This window comes from Xenopus laevis, chromosome 9_10S (assembly GCF_017654675.1).
Source record: "Xenopus laevis strain J_2021 chromosome 9_10S, Xenopus_laevis_v10.1, whole genome shotgun sequence".
NCBI lineage: Eukaryota > Metazoa > Chordata > Amphibia > Anura > Pipidae > Xenopus > Xenopus laevis.
This window is the reverse complement of record NC_054388.1, coordinates 96,384,950-96,401,047: the sequence shown is the minus strand read 5'-3', so window position 1 is coordinate 96,401,047 and position 16,098 is coordinate 96,384,950. Positions and strand designations below refer to the sequence as shown.

General features: G+C 40.7%; 1 protein-coding gene across 3 annotated transcripts in view; it reads left to right on the top strand.

Moving 5' to 3' along the window:
- The first annotated feature begins 721 nt into the window (after nucleotides 1–721).
- lmtk2.S (lemur tyrosine kinase 2 S homeolog) overlaps nucleotides 722–16,098 on the top strand; it is a 44,029-nt gene continuing 28,652 nt past the window's right edge. For all 3 annotated transcript variants that reach the window (XR_005964812.1, XR_005964811.1, XM_041579226.1), the window contains exons 1-2: nucleotides 722–1,154; nucleotides 14,423–14,547. Coding sequence is in view for 1 of the 3 variants with exons in the window: in XM_041579226.1 (XP_041435160.1) it covers nucleotides 1,058–1,154; nucleotides 14,423–14,547 (222 nt within the window). In the remaining 2 variants the exon portion in view is untranslated. The remainder of the gene's footprint in view (nucleotides 1,155–14,422; nucleotides 14,548–16,098) is intronic.

Below are 16,098 nucleotides of genomic sequence, written 5' to 3'. Positions count from 1 at the left end.
TTGTGCCTACCCCTAGTTCCAGCCCTGAGGGTTGCCACCTATTCTGGAAAAAAATATGGCCTTCCTATATATTTATCTTTTTCCCCTATTAATAACATTGGGATCAACCATCATTTTTAACGGCCAGGTCGATAAAATACTGGCCAGGTGGCAACCCTAGCCCTAGGCAACCTGGCCGGCCACCTGGATTCCAGCAGAAAAAAGCGTAACAACAATGACACCATCTTTACGCTGTTATTTACACTGTTATTTACACTGTGCTGCTTGGAGATGTGGCAAATTATTCCTCAAAAGGGAAAAAATTCCTCCTTCGGAATGTTGGCTGAACAAAGGGAAGGGTCACTAGTCTGGACTTGCCATTATCAGCCTCATGTGCTCAGTATCCCTGGCACAGAATATAAAGGTCTGGCCGTGGGCTGGGCACTCGCACTCCAATGGCTGTAAAAAAAAAAGAGCAAAAAGTACAAATTTGCCGCTGAGTTTAGAAGCTTCCCCCATTTGCTGTCGCACAAGGTACGCTGGGATTTGTAGTACTAAAATAACCGAAACACTCAGGATACTTAGTCCCTCCCTAAGGAATTTGACTTGCTCTGCCGATGACATCATAGATTATATCACCTTGACTCACCGGCCCCTCCCACTCACGCTTGCTGAGAAAGTAGCTTCTGTTTTCATTGGCTAATGTGCCTGCCAATCGGAAGCATGGATTTATCTCCCTTTTTTTTATCCCCCCCTTCCTCCCGCCCTTAGCCTGTTAGATGTCACAGAATATGGCGGCGGCTGAGTGGTGAAGCTTCCTAGGGAACTGCGGCGGTGTCTGTGCGGCACAGGCCTGAGAGTTATGAGCTCGGCGGGGATTATGTCGACAGAGGAGTCCGGGAGAAACCTGTGGGGGACGGTGGGTGACAGCGGCGGGCGGAAGTAAGAAGCGTCGGTGCGCGTAGCCCAGACCCACCTCCCTTTTTCCATTAATACTGCGTCCCCCCTTAGCAGCCGGGGGAGGACCGGGATACAGTCGCACTGCGACCTCTATTCACCTGCCTCCAACTGCCGGAACATGAAGGGACTCGGCCTGACCCTGCACGGCTTCGGACTTTTGCTCATCCTGACGCTGGGTCGGGTCCAAGCAGCTCCACTTCCTGAAACAGGTGCAGGTAAGAGATTCCATCTGTCCCCCGCCCCCTCTCCCTCGGCAGCAGCCTCTATCTGCAGCCATTGCAATATGGACATTCCTCAGTCTCCCCCCTTATTCACACCAGTCTTCATAATGTCTGGGGGTAAATGCTGAGTCTTATTGGAGGAGGGGGTAAATGCAGAGTCTTATTGGAGGAGGGGGGTAAATGCAGAGTCTTATTGGTGGAGGGGGGGTAAATGCAGAGTCTTATTGGTGGAGGGGGGTAAATGCAGAGTCTTATTGGTGGAAGGGGGTAAATGCAGAGTCTTATTGGTGGAAGGGGGTAAATGCAGAGTCTTATTGGTGGAAGGGGGTAAATGCAGAGTCTTATTGGTGGAGGGGGGTAAATGCAGAGTCTTATTGGTGGAGGGGGGTAAATTCAGAGTCTTATTGGTGGAGGGGGGTAAATGCAGAGTCTTATTGCTGGAGGGGGGTAAATGCAGAGTCTTATTGGTGGAGGGGGGTAAATGCAGAGTCTTATTGGTGGAGGGGGGTAAATGCAGAGTCTTTTTGGTGGAGGGGGGTAAATGCAGAGCCTTTTTGGTGGAGGGGGGTAAATGCAGAGCCTTATTGGTGGAGGGGGGTAAATGCAGAGCCTTATTGGTGGAGGGGGGTAAATGCAGAGCCTTATTGGTGGAGGGGGGTAAATGCAGAGCCTTATTGGTGGAGGGGGTAAATGCAGAGTCTTATTGGTGGAGGGGGGTAAATGCAGAGTCTTATTGGTGGAGGGGGGTAAATGCAGAGTCTTTTTGGTGGAGGGGGGTAAATGCAGAGCCTTATTGGTGGAGGGGGGTAAATGCAGAGCCTTATTGGTGGAGGGGGGTAAATGCAGAGCCTTATTGGTGGAGGGGGGTAAATGCAGAGCCTTATTGGTGGAGGGGGTAAATGCAGAGCCTTATTGGTGGAGGGGGGTAAATGCAGAGTCTTATTGGTGGGGGGGCAAAGAGATTTGCAGTGGTCCCCATTATTTGAGCCCCCCCCAGCTGTCTGTGTCTGCAGTGGAGACACCATACTTTTCAATTCTTAATGTATATTCCCAACACCGCTGAATAATGGTGAGATTACTAATAGAAATCAAGGGGGTTTCATCTTCTGGTGTAAGTGTTTTAGTTGCAACTGTATTTATAGATGGAGGGGTCTCGTATATCAGAGGCAGCCCAGGCCCATGTCAAGGGTTTCCATTTAAAGCAGGGTTTCTTTAACCCTTTCTGGGCTGTGACCTGAAATTCTCGTAGTCAGGCTTGACTAGGATTACTTGCTGATGGAGTGCTGGCTGTCCTCAATGGAATTCATACAAACACCCCTTGCAGCCCAGGATCTACCCTGTTGGTTAGTCCCCCCCCGGCTGGTCCTTAATTTAAGGAAAAAGATCATTGGCCCAGGATTATGCAATGCCTTACCTTTCCCAAGTGTCCCTAATGCAGACTGTGAGACTTGAGTTTGCCAAGGAATACCTGGGAAAGGTAACTAAGAAGAGGACACTTCACTATTGTTTCCTTGAAGGGCTTGTTCACCTTTAAATTAACTTTTAGTATGACGTAGAGAGGGATTTTGTGATTTGGTTTTCATTTTTTATCATTTGTGTTTTTTAGTTTAGTTATTTAGCTTTTGATTCAGCAGCTGTCCAGTTTCCGCAATCTGGTTGAGAGAGTCCAAATTACCCTAGCAACCATGCATTCATTTGAATAAGAGACTGGGATATGAATAGGAGAAGCCGGAATAGAAAGATGAGTCATAAAAAGTATTAGTAACAATACACGTGTAGCCTTACAGAGAATTTGTTTTTTAGATGGAGTCAGTGACCCCCGTTTGAAAGCTGGGAGGAGTCAGAAGAAGAAGGCAAATAATTAAACTGTACAAATAAAAAATGAATGTCAAATGAAAAGTTGCTTAAAATTAACCATTCTTTCGCAAACAAAAAGCTAACTAAAAGTTGAACGAGCATTATCTGGGCTTGAAAATTAGGAATTGAATTCACTGGAGGAGGGCACACACGTATATTGGCATCCCCAGTAAGGTCTTCTCTTGGCTTTTGACTGCCTCTCTTCACTGCAAAATGGAAACTGTTTTATGGGGGAACAGCATGGACCCCATAATTTATATTCCAGTCTATATGATCAAAATCCTAGATTTAAAGGAGACCTTTTGTGTAAAAAAATAAGAATGTACCAGTGCATTATACTCATTTAGATATAGAAAAATTGTGCTTAAAGTGGGTTTTCACCTTCAAACAACTAGTTGTTTTCATATAGATCACCAGAAAAAAACTACTTTTTCCAATGACTTTCTTTTTTCTATGTGTCACCATTTTTCTAATATTGAAGTGTAAAGTGTAATTTTTTACCTTCTGGGAGGGGGGTCGTCGACCCTATAAACTGTTCTAAATTGATACATTTAGTTGATACATTTCTTATCTTTGTCAATGCTGAGCAGAATCTCTGGGTTTCATTAGAGGCAGCTGTTAGAATTGATACAATAGTTGCTAATACTCCAGAGATGCTGCTGAGAAATGTTGCAAAATTGTAACAGAACAAAGTGCAACTATGTTATGGAATTCAATTCTTAAAGGCGACATATAGGATAATAGAAAAAAACCCTCTTAATTTTGTAGGCAATTATGAGTAATATATGGTGTTGCTTTTACATGGTGCTAAAAATTAACATTATCTTTAAAAATAGCCCCTTTATTGGAGCTCCCTATAGATGTTCTTTAGTCTCTCTGTGTTTCAAATGAGGGATGGGCTTGTCCTAACGGTCCCTGCCAGAAGCACAGTAGGAGGGGGACAGCCAATCACAGCCCTGCAGTCACACAAGCACAGACAGACTTCAGTTCCCTATCAGGTCCTGCTAATTGCTGATTGGTTCCTGTCCTACAGTGCAGTGAGCTGAGAGCTGCCGGCTCTCCTGTACAGCCTGGGAATTCAGGGAGCAGGAAGTGGAAGGGAGGGATTATTAGGGTTTTTGCAGAAATATTGAATAAATCACTGATCATTTAAAGGGGTTGTTCACCTTCCAAACACTTTTTTTCAGTTCAGTTGTTTTCAGATTATTCCCCAGAATAATTTTTTACCGTTTTTCCAAAATCTAAGTGTAAAGTTAAATGTTCGTGTCTCTGGTGTTTGTCTGGCAGCTCAGTAATTCAGGTGCAGATTCTGAACTTTTACAATTTTGCAACATTGAGTTGATACATTTCTCAGCAGCATCTCTGGAACATTAGCAACTATTGTATCAATTCTAACAGCTGCCTGTAATGAAACTCAGGGATTCTGCTCCATAGGAACAAACACATGAAATGTATCGATTTAGGATAGTTTACAGGGTCAGTGACCCCCCTCCCAGAGCTGCTTTAGAAGGTAAAAAATTGCCACTTTACACTTCAAAAAACTGTAATACATAGAAAATAGAAAGCAATTGGAAAAAAGTCTTTATTTCTGGTGATCTATCTGAAAACAACTAGTTGTTTGAAGGTGAACAACCCCTTTAAGTCTACTAGAATATCATATAAGCATTAAATGCTGGTTTTCATCCCAATAAGGATTAATTATATCTTAGTTTGGATCAAATACAAGGTACTGTTTTATTATTATTGAGAAAAAGGAAATCATTTAAAAAGAATCCAGTCTATGGGAGACGGCCTTTTTGTAATTCGGAGCTTAATATTCATCACGAAAATAATAGACAATTAAGTCACCTTACCTTTTTTTTTTTAATTGCTTTAACTCAGGGTGTGGCTCGTTTTAGATGTGCAACTTCCCAGTCTGAATTTAGAATAACGCTTGCTTAACCCGCCGTCAGAAGTATTAATTATAACCTGCCGATACTATTTCTAGCTGCATGTATTGTTTATTAATTTACTGAGCTTTACAAATGTCTTTTTTTCATGTGTATATTTCACACACCGCATGTTGCATACAATTGCCCCCCATTTACACATTACACTTCACATGTGAGCGAGACATTGGCATTTCTGTATTGTCAGCGGGGAATGTTCACACTAATTATTCTGCCTGCGAGTCCGGTCAAGTTGCACCATTTCTTAAAATAAATTTCTGTCTGTTGGGCTTGCCCTGCTAGAGAACCACATCCGAGTTTGTAGTCTTTATGTTGTACAGGTATGGGACCTGTTATCCAAAATTCTTGGCACCTGGGGTTTCCGGATAAAGTTTTTTTCAGTAATTGGGATTTTCATGCCATAAGAAAATCATGTAAACGTTAAATATACCCAATAGGCTGGTTTTTGCTTCCAATAAGGATTAAATATACAGTAGAACCCCCATTTTACGTTTTTCAGGGGACCAGAAAAAATGGTGTAATATCAGGGAAATTTATTATGCAAAATATATAGGTGGGACCACAAAACAACAATGTAAAATGAGGGAAAACTTAAAATCAGGGGATGTAAAATGGGGGTTCTACTGTAGTTTGGCTCAAATACAGGTGTGGGATTTGTTATCTGGAAACCCATTATCTAGAAAGCTCCCAATTAAGGAAAGGTTGTCTCCCATAGACTCCATTAAAATCGAATTTTTCTTTTCTCTGTAATGAAACAGTACCTTGTACTTGATCCAATATAAGATTTAATTAATCATTTTTGGAAGCAAAACCAGACTATTGGGTTTATTTAATGGTTACATGATTTTCTAGTAGACTTAAGGTATTACAGAAAGATCCATTATCTGGAAAAGATCCATTATCTGGAAAACCCCAAGTCCCGAGCATTTTCAATAACCGGTCCCATACCTGTACTTCATACCCACAACTGCCTGTATATTTTCACAGCACAGCTTAAGCACTGGGTTAAGGTTCATACACATAAGGAAACGAGCCTATTCATGGGTTTTTAAATTGTGGTCTAGTTGCACTGGTTCCTGTGCTGCCATGTAGTAATTACATAGACCTCGAAAAGAAATAGACGGCACTCCGAATGTACTGGAATGTACTTTTATTCCAGGTTAAAACAAGGATCCAACGCCCTACGCGTTTCGGGAATCACTCCCTTAATCATAGGCCTATGATTAAGGGAGTGATTCCCGAAACGCGTAGGGCGTTGGATCCTTGTTTTAACCTGGAATAAAAGTACATTCCAGTACATTCGGAGTGCCGTCTATTTCTTTTCGAGGTCTATGTGAATTCTAGCAGCGGGGACGCTGCAGACAGAGCACCCGACTGAAGCAGCAAAAGGGAGTGTAAACTGGAGCGGTCCCCCTTGATCATGTAGTAATTATCTGTATTAATTACTAATCGCCTTATATTGTGACACTTCTATTCTATGTGTACTGTATATTGTGAGTGGGTCCCTAAGCTCAGTAAGTGACAGCAGCACAGAGCATGTGCAGTGAATCAGCAGAAAAGAAGATGGGGAGCTACTGGGGCATCTTTGGAGACACAAATCTTTACTGCTAAAGGGCTGTGGTCAGTGGCGTAACTAGATGTTACTGGGCCCCACAGCAAATTAATTTTAGGGCCCCAAACATATCCAGAGGTTGTCCTGTTTTACCAAAATGTATTGAAATTGTATATGAATTTGAGCCTCATGGGGCCCCCTATACCTCCTGGGCCCCCTATACCTCCTGGGCCCCCTGCAGCCGCAGGGTCTGCTTCCTCTGTAGTTGCGCCCCTGGCTGTGGTTGCCTTGGGCTGGTACAGAAGCCCAAAACATAATGTACAACATTTTTAGCTACTTCTTTAGTTGAACTTTCCTTGTCCTTTTAAAGGAGAAGGAAAGGTTAAAACTAAGTAAGCCTTACCAGAAAGGTCCATCTAAATATACCAGTAAACCCCCAAAGTAGTGCTGCTCTGAGTCTCCTGTCAAAAGAAACACTGCATTTCTTTCCTTCTATTGTGTACTCATGGGCTTCTGTATCAGACTTCCTGCCTTCAGCTTAAACCTCATTGCCCTGGGCAAGAGCATGCTCAGTTTGCTCCTCTTCACCCCCCCTCCCTTGTCTGATGTAATCTGAGCCCAGAGCAGGGAGAGACTCAGGCAGGAAGTGATGTCAGACCACATTAATACTGCAGCTGCTATCCTAAACAAACAGAGAGTTTCTAGAGCTTTTTACTCAGGATGGTAAAACATTCTACAGAATAAATATAGCATTCTAGCTTGCACTATTGCAGCTAATCTATTAGCAATAAAATGCATCCGTAGCTTTCCTTCTCCTTTAAGGGGTGGTTTTAGTATGTTATAGAATGGCCAACGTTCCAATTGGTCTTCATTATTTTTTTTTATAGTTTTTTTTAAAATTATTTTCCTTCTGACTCTCTCCAGCTTTTAAATGGGGTTCACTGTCCTCCTTCTAAAAACAAATGCTGTTTAAGGCTACACATTTCTTGTTATTTTTACTTTTTATGACTCCTCTTTCTTTGTATACCCTGTCCAATTCATATTCCAGTCTCCTATTCAAATCAGTGCATGGTTGCTAGTGTAATCTGGACGGTAGTGACCAGATTGCTGAGCTGTTGAATAAAAAGCCAAATATCTCAAAAAACAGAAATAATAAAAAATTATAACCAATTGCAAATTGTCTCAGAATATCATTGTCTACTCTCTATGGCGAGCAACCCCTGGCGGCACCAAGCCCTTAAATTCTTCCCATTCCGTGGGGCCATTGTTGTAGCGGAGGAGCAGCAGCAGGTTCTAGCCGTGCTTAAAGTAAGAGGTGCACTTATTTCTCCCTGTTATCCTTTATATAGCCTTGTCACATGATTACAGCCTCTCTCTCGCATTCACACAAACACAATTTCACTGCCTCATTCTTTCACATGGAAAAGTGTACTTTACAGACAGAGGGAAGTATGACTAAATAGCTTTATATTGTATCTATAATTACCATCCTCATACTGAACAGAGGAAGTAACACTTGATTTGCTTGATATCTGAAACATGTGTCATGTTTGTTCTTAGGAAGGAATTGCATTGTTTGGCACCTTCATGTCTGTGTCTACTTCCTTTCTGGTAAATTATAAAATACACATGTATTGTGTGTGTATTAAAGGGTACGTGTCCCAGGCAGGGTCAACTGACCATTTTCGCAATGGTTTCCTTACATTTAATGCATTGCTGGGAAAACATGCAACAAATATATGGCCACTACGGACATTGCAAATGTATAGACTAGGGATGCACCAAATCTACTATTTTGGATTCGGCTGAACCCCCAAATCCTTCACGAAAGATTTGGCAGAATCCTAATTTGCATATGCAAATTAGGGGTGGGAAGGGGAAAACATTTTTTACTTCCTAGTATTGTGACAAAAAGTCAAGCCATTTCCCGCCCCTAAATTGCATAGGCAAATTAGGATTCAGATTCAGTTCAGCCAGGCAGAAGGATTCGGCCGAATCCCGTACCGAATCCTGGATTCGGTGCATCCCTAGTTTTGATTGATCCCCAATAGTTGAACATGTTAGTAGCCGTACTGACATTCGTGTTTTTTTTTTTTCCGAATAATCCAGGTTATTTGAATTAGATTTGAGTCCGTAAAATTAGTCAAGAGTTTTAGATTTCCGAACATTCTAACAAATTCTTAAATTGCCTCATGGACGTCACATTTTTGGCGAATTCTCTCTAGTGACAAGGTTTTATTGCCCAGCTGTAATTACCTGTCTGTATTTAAAGTGTCTGCATGCAGTGAGACTAGAAGCACGATGAAGCTGAATAGGCCTTGCAACTGCCTTTTGTTGGAACTGTAAATAGGGGAAAATTGGCTGTTAATTTTCTTTGAAGTCCCTGCTATTTATATTGATAGATGTGGGAGGTGACAGGGTTTTCAGAGGGTTTAGGTTATTCTGTACAATAGGGCATACTTGCATTTGTTCTAGTGAAAGTGGCTGTACTTGTTTCTATGCTAATATGAAATACCTAGACTCTAATGAGCAAATGTCTGAGGTTTGACAACACAGTTTACTGCAGTGTCGTTAAGCAAACCTGGAAATGCCCAAGGCCCTTTTTAAGGAAATATTTGGTTGCCTTTGGCATGATTATGATGTTTTTTTGTTTACCATTTTAGCACTTTTGACAAAAGCTGGTTACAGGTGCTGATATGGCCAGAGGAATGCCCAGCTAGTGATAGCTTGTTTCAATGCAATGATCTAAAACTAACTATTTAGATTTAAATTGTAGGATTAAAGTAGGGGTAAATAACAAATCAGATGATTTTCTGGCCTTTAATTGACAGACGGCAGTCGTGCAGAAGTTTTTAGTCCCGGAAACAGAAGTGATATTCACCCGTGGATAACGTCCGATAGACAACACATGGAAAGATATTAATGTTACCTGACAAATTTTGTAACCGTTCCAATAAGTGACCGATAATCACGATTCGAAAATTGTCTGGACCCTCCACAGATGCTCTGAAAATCGTACAAAAAGTTGTTTCTTACTACTATATATGTGTGTCTATGGCCAGCTTTATAGCCTTTAAATTGTTTTATCATACAGAAGTGTAGTTAGCTTCTGACTTTTATTTATTTGTTTTTTTTTTTGTTCAAGTCCCCTTTTTTAGAGACATGACAATAATAACGGCATTAACCATTCAGCTATATTTCCAAGAAAATCTTCACTAGAGGGCCAGACCCACAATTTGGCAACAGTAACACTATATTTTCTGGGATATTCCTTTTTGTCAGAATTTGTTTATAATTTATTGCTTTTTTTTTTTTTTCATTCACTAAAGCTTGGCCATAGATGCACCAATATTATCGTACAAAACAAACTTTTGTAAGATATTCGGTGCATGTATGGTGGGAGACGAGCCTCTTGATATCTTGACTTGGACATTGGTCGGCTCGTCGATCAGGCTAGCAGGAAGATTTTGATTGGGCGCCTTTGAAGGCACCCGAACATCAGCCATTGTTAATGTTGATTCATCAGATACAGATAGAATTCTGTTGTTTCTACCTGTATAGCTGACGATTCAGCTTTACACGTGTGTATTGAAACAAACGATCTTTCCTGGAAATTGTAACATATATAAAGCCACCTTAAAGGAGAAGGAATGCTACGGAGGCATTTTATTGCCAATAGATTAACCACAATAGTGCAAGCTATAACACTATATTTTTCTGCAGAATGCTTTACCATACCTGAGAAAACAGCTCTAGAAGCTCTCTGTTTGTTTAGGATAGCAGCTGCCATTTTAGCTTTGTGTGACATCACCTGCCTGAGTCTCTCCCTGCTCACTCATAGCTGTGGGCTCAGATTACAGCAGAGAAGGGAGGGAGTGGGTAAGAGGAGCAAACTGAGCATGCTCAAGCCCAGGGCAAGGATGTTTAAGCTGAAAGAAGGAAGTCTGATACAGAAGCCCATGTGTACACAATAGAAGGAAAGAAATGTGGTGTTTCTTTTGACAGAGGACTCAGAGCAGCATTACTTTGGGGGTTTACTGGTATATTTATATAGACCTTTCTGATAAAGCTTACTTAATTTTAGCCTTTCCTTCTCCTTTAAGTCTTTTTCCAGTTTAAACAACTGCTTGCTTAAACCTCATGCTTGCAGTAAAGTATAAGATATAGCTGTGGACCAGGTGTGGGTCCAGTTTATTTTTTTTAGTGCCAAGCCTGTTGAGGTTTCCTGAAAAATACCTTTATTACATCATTACTAGATCATCATCATTATGATTTTAGCCCCTGTTTAAGTAAATGGTCCAATGTATGCGATATTGTTTGTAGCCATATTATTCCTAAATACAATTTTCCATTCTAGTTCATGGGGAATCACCAGTCAAAGACAAATGCTGAATATAGCATTTTGCTAACCAGGGCCTCAAACGCCATGATTTCTATTACATACCTTTACTAAAACCTCATTTGATTTATTATCAAAGTGCTTCATTCAAATAGTTACCACATTTATTCCTTTTCCGCAGAGTTTAAATATCTGTGGGCTGTACTGAAAAAGTAGCCAGTTTTATCATCCGGAGGCATATATTGGGCATATAGACAGTCTTGATTTACTCCACCAGAAGTCATTGTAGACATTTTACTTTATCATTTTGAAATAAGCAGTACACACCCGTATTTAACATAAACTGTGCCTTTGTTAAACAAGTTCATAATCACTGCTCTATAATACAAAAAGGTTTTTTCCTCCCATAGGTATGAATACGTTATTACTCTGTTTGAGAGGAAACCATAAATGAGGGGAAAAGGATTGTCTCTGACTCAAGCATTCAGTCCTACCCCAACACTGTTCCAGAAAGTTTCAATTGTCGACCCTTCCTTTACATTATTAGCCTTGAAATGATTGCCTGTCTCCTAAAGCTCAAAAATAGTCTTTGGTTTCCTCCACAGATCAAGATTTTAAAATACTCTTTATTTTTTTTTTATTTTTCTTTTGTGTTTACTTGCTGGCAGTTTTGTGACAGCAATTTAAAATAAAATATACCCCACTATTTAGCTTGATCTCATTCAGTTGGGCTTATGAAAAGAAGATGCATGAACACTATCTGACATGCCAATAATAAATATAAATTTATTTTTATTACACATGCATACCTAACACACACAGGTGTCTCTGACTATGTGCCGGAGGGTATGAAATGCGTAAGGTGGGCCATGTGGGGTCAATTTTTAATATGAATTTGAATAAATAATTTATTTTTACTATTGAAAAGTCTTGGGACATATATCTTTTGATATTAATGGTTTTGCACATGGACTGCCAATGAACTGGGGCAAATCCCTTTGGCTTGGTTATTGATTCACAGAAATCAGAAATGGACCCCCGATTGATATATATATATATATATAGATTTATATGGTCATGGAACTCCTCGGTAACTTATAATATTCTTATATTTTATAAGAGGGGTTACTTTATTATTTAAACTTCTTTTGCTGTTTTTTCAAGTCCTGACCGTGCAGCAGTTTGTTTATTTTCATATGCTTTTGTTACTCTGGTACCCAGGTATAGATGTGTATATATAATATGTGTGTGTGTGTGTGTGTGTGTGTTAGGCTCTGCTGGTATTTGAACCAGGGACCTTTGGGTTTCTGGTTCAATGTCTTAACCACTGTGCCAGGTGAGCAGCCTGCAGGGTTACCTGGCCTTTGCAGACCCAGCCCAGCAGCAGCCTGATTGGTTTGCAGTCAGCTAATCAGGGCTGACTCTGCCCTATTTAAGGCCAGCCCTCAAAACACTCCTTGCCTGAGCATTGGCTTCCCAAACTAGCAATTTGGCATTGTCCCTAGCTAAGGGTCCCTGCTCTAGCCTCCTTTCCTTGCCTTGTTTTGTCTGAACTCTTCCCTGTCTTGTCCTGCCTGGTTCTAAACCTTGTCTTGATCTGCTTTGCCTTCCAGTTCTGCTCCGGTCCTGCTTTAAACCTTGATCTTTCCTTGTTTTAAAGGAGAAGGAAACCCTGTAACCCCCACCCCATGTAGAAGGGGGTCTGTGGGGTGGGGGGTACAGGGTTTTTTTCTACAGGGTTAAACCTGCCTTGACCTTGCCCTGCCCGGCTTTCCTCGCTATTCTTAATCTTGCTCAGCTCCTCACTCCAAACCTGACCTTACCTAGTACCTTTCCCTTCCTTGACCTTGAACCAGCCTTGCCTTGCCTGTTCCTGATTCGTGCTTTCTGTTCTGCCTTGTACCTAACCTGTCTTATATCCAGTCCTCTCGCTTTCCTGCACTTCTGCTCCCATCCTCTCCTTCTGCTCCAGTCTCCTTCTGAACTCCATCCCCAGTTTGATCCAATCTACGCCCGCACCGTCCTTTCCCTTCCAGTCTGTTCCTTTCCTGACCTTCGCCCACTTCACCCTGTCTAGTCCAATCCTGATCTTCGCCTTCTCCTTCCTTTTCTGCTCTGCACCTGTTTCAGTTGGACTCATCGCCCTTGTCACCCTGTTCTTGCCCTTTTCCTGTCTGTGTCCCGTGGGTTCAGCCAGCTCTTGCCTAAAAGACTCGCTTTCATCCTTCTTCCTCCACAACGCCCCCTACGTTATCCCTTACAGTGTGTGTATGTAAATAGACACACACACACACGTTCATTTTGGAGGGGTTGAACTTAATGGACTTTGGCTTTTTTTTTGCCCAACATAGCTATGTTACGCAGTAGATATCCATCTACTATATCCAACATAGGACCCTCAGCATTTAAAATGCTGGACTGATTGGGATCTTGATTATCTTAATGATTGGAATCTCATCCAATCCAGTAATCTGAGCAACAGCCAGACAAATGGACCAGAGTATGTTTTGGGTGATGTGGTTACTATTGTGTGTAACCAAATTTATATCTTTTCATCCGGTCTATACTCAACAGCAGTTCAACTACAGCTGAAGGTGGTTCGGTCTTATTTGCTGTAAGTAGAACTGTTTGTGTGGGAATATTTGAGGACTTCTGATAGAAACTTTTGGACTCTGTTAACACGTCTTGTGACATGTTTATGCAGTTTCCCTTTGATCATAGTAGGCTTGCTAGCACTTCTGGAATTTTTAAAGGGGAACTAATCGCGGAAATGGAAATTGAATATAAGCTTCCTCATACTGAAATAAAAAACTTTCTAAATACAATTGATTAAATATTCTGTAGCGTTTCTGAAATAATAAAGTTTATCTTCACTATTCCTAGTCTCGGCATCTGTTTCTCTTCATGCTGTCTTCATTCAGCAGTTGGGTGTCTGCTGAATGATCCAATATATCTTATAGGTGGGGCTCCCTTTCCTAGAAGATGAATTAGAGCTCACTCAAATAACCGATACCAGTACAAATAAAATCTTACAAAATAACTGCCTTTTGCACAAACTTTGCATGTATAGAGACAGGATTTCTGGTGAATCTAATAGAGTGAGCTCTAATACATCTTCTTGGCAAAAGGAGCCCCCCTATAAGATATATTGGATCTAACTGTCAGTAAATATCTGACACCCAACTGGTGCATGAAGAACAAAAGAAGAGAAACAGATGCTGAGAGATGAATAGTGAAGATAAACTTCAGAAACAATACAAAAAAGTTTGAGCATGATGTCAGATTTCAAAATTAAATATAAAAAATAAAATCTGTTAGGCCTTTTTTTAGAAATGGATTTCAGTGCAGAATATATCTGTGTGTCTCTATATCGATCTCTCTCTCTCTATTGTTCTGTCCCATAATCATAATTTTTCAAAAAATGACTCTAAATGACTGCAGCATATTCTAAACCTAAAGTGCACACATGATGATGTGCTTTAATGTAAAACTCTCTTTTCCAGTGGACTTGCTTGGTATATTTTAGATGCAATATCTAACAACTAGTTAATTTCTGTATTTATAGGAGACCTTCCCACGGATGGAGTTCCATTGTTTTCTGTGCTTCTGTCAGTATGCAGTTTCATTGCGTTGGTTCTCCTCCTGATCGGCTGTATATCCTGCTGCAAAGAGACAGAAATAGACTTCAAGGTAGGTGTCATTTTAGATAACCTATATCCTGGTGGTGCCAAGGCATTGAAAGAAAAACTGAATCACTGCTACTAAGCGACGGGGAATCAAACATGTTCAGGTCCGTCTAAACTCCAACAGGGCTAATGTATTAGTTTGTCAGAAATAGGGATGCACCGAAACCGGAATTTGATTCGGGATTCGACCAATTTCAGCAGGATTTGGATTCGGCCGAATCCTTCTGCCCGGCTGAACCGAATCCTAATTTGCATGTTCAAATTAGGGGTTGGGAGGGAAATCACGTGACTTTTTGTCACAAAACAAGGTAAGTAAAGTAAGTAAAAAATGTATTGTCCTTCCCACCCTTAATTTCCATATGCAAATTAGGATTTGGTTTGGTATTTGGCCGAATCTTTCGTGAAGGATTCGGTGGTTCGGCCAAATCCAAAATAGTGGATTCGGTGCGTCCCTTTGCAGGAGCAGCCATGGTAGCTGGTAGCTCCTATACTTATAATTAGTGATGGGCGAATTTATTCGTCAGGCATGAATTCGTGGCGAATTCCCGCCGGCAAATAAATTCGCGAAACCACCACAAATTCGCCAGCGAAAATTCACAGGCATCAAAAAAAAAAAATTGGTAAATTCACAAATTTTTCGGCGAAGCGAAACGCCCCAAATTCGCCCATGACTACTCATAATTTGATACCACCGCTTCCTCTGAGCTTTAGTTTTATAAAAATCAAAAAAATCTGAACATTTCCGTGCTATTAAGAAATTTATCACATTGTCCTGATATCCCACTGTGCTTATTTGAAATTAAATATTTATCTATAAACCATCCCTCTAAGTTACAAGGCAGTAGGGATATTGAGGAGCTTGTGCTTCCTGTTGTTTGTTCAGCCATGAGTTACACCATTAAAATATATACCTGTATCACATGTCGCTGTTATCTGGTTTCTATTTACTAATATTACTCACCCGTGGTAACGGAAAGTAGGAAGTGCTCTAATGCAAACAAAACCAGCCATGCCCATTTCAGGAAAGCTACAAACATCACCAAACTGTTCCTTGGACCTTTCCCATTGACTTATACAGTAATTCAGCAGGTTTTAGGTGGCGAATCGTCTAATTCGAATTCTTAAAGAGCCAGAGTATGATAAATCTCGAAAATCTATTTTATTTTTATTTTTTTAAAAAAAACTTAAATCAAGTTTAGATATTTCCCTACTTGAATTTGACAGTTTTGACCATAAAAAAAATTGAAAATTCGAATTTTCAATTAAATCTGCCCCTTAACGTGTAATAGGTGTCATTTACGTATTCAATTATCAAGATGTTCTGCAAATTGATGAGGGTATTTTTTTTATCTATAACACATTTAGGTGCTATTTTCGGTCTTATAGCTTGCACTATTGTGGCTAATCTATTGGCAATAAACTAGTTTGGTAGCTTTCCTTCTCCTTTAATATGATCAAACGGCCCTTTGATCCTTATTGGAAGCAAAACCAGCCTATTGGGTTTATTTCATGTTTACATAATTTTTAGAAGACCCAAGGTATGGCGATCCAGTTT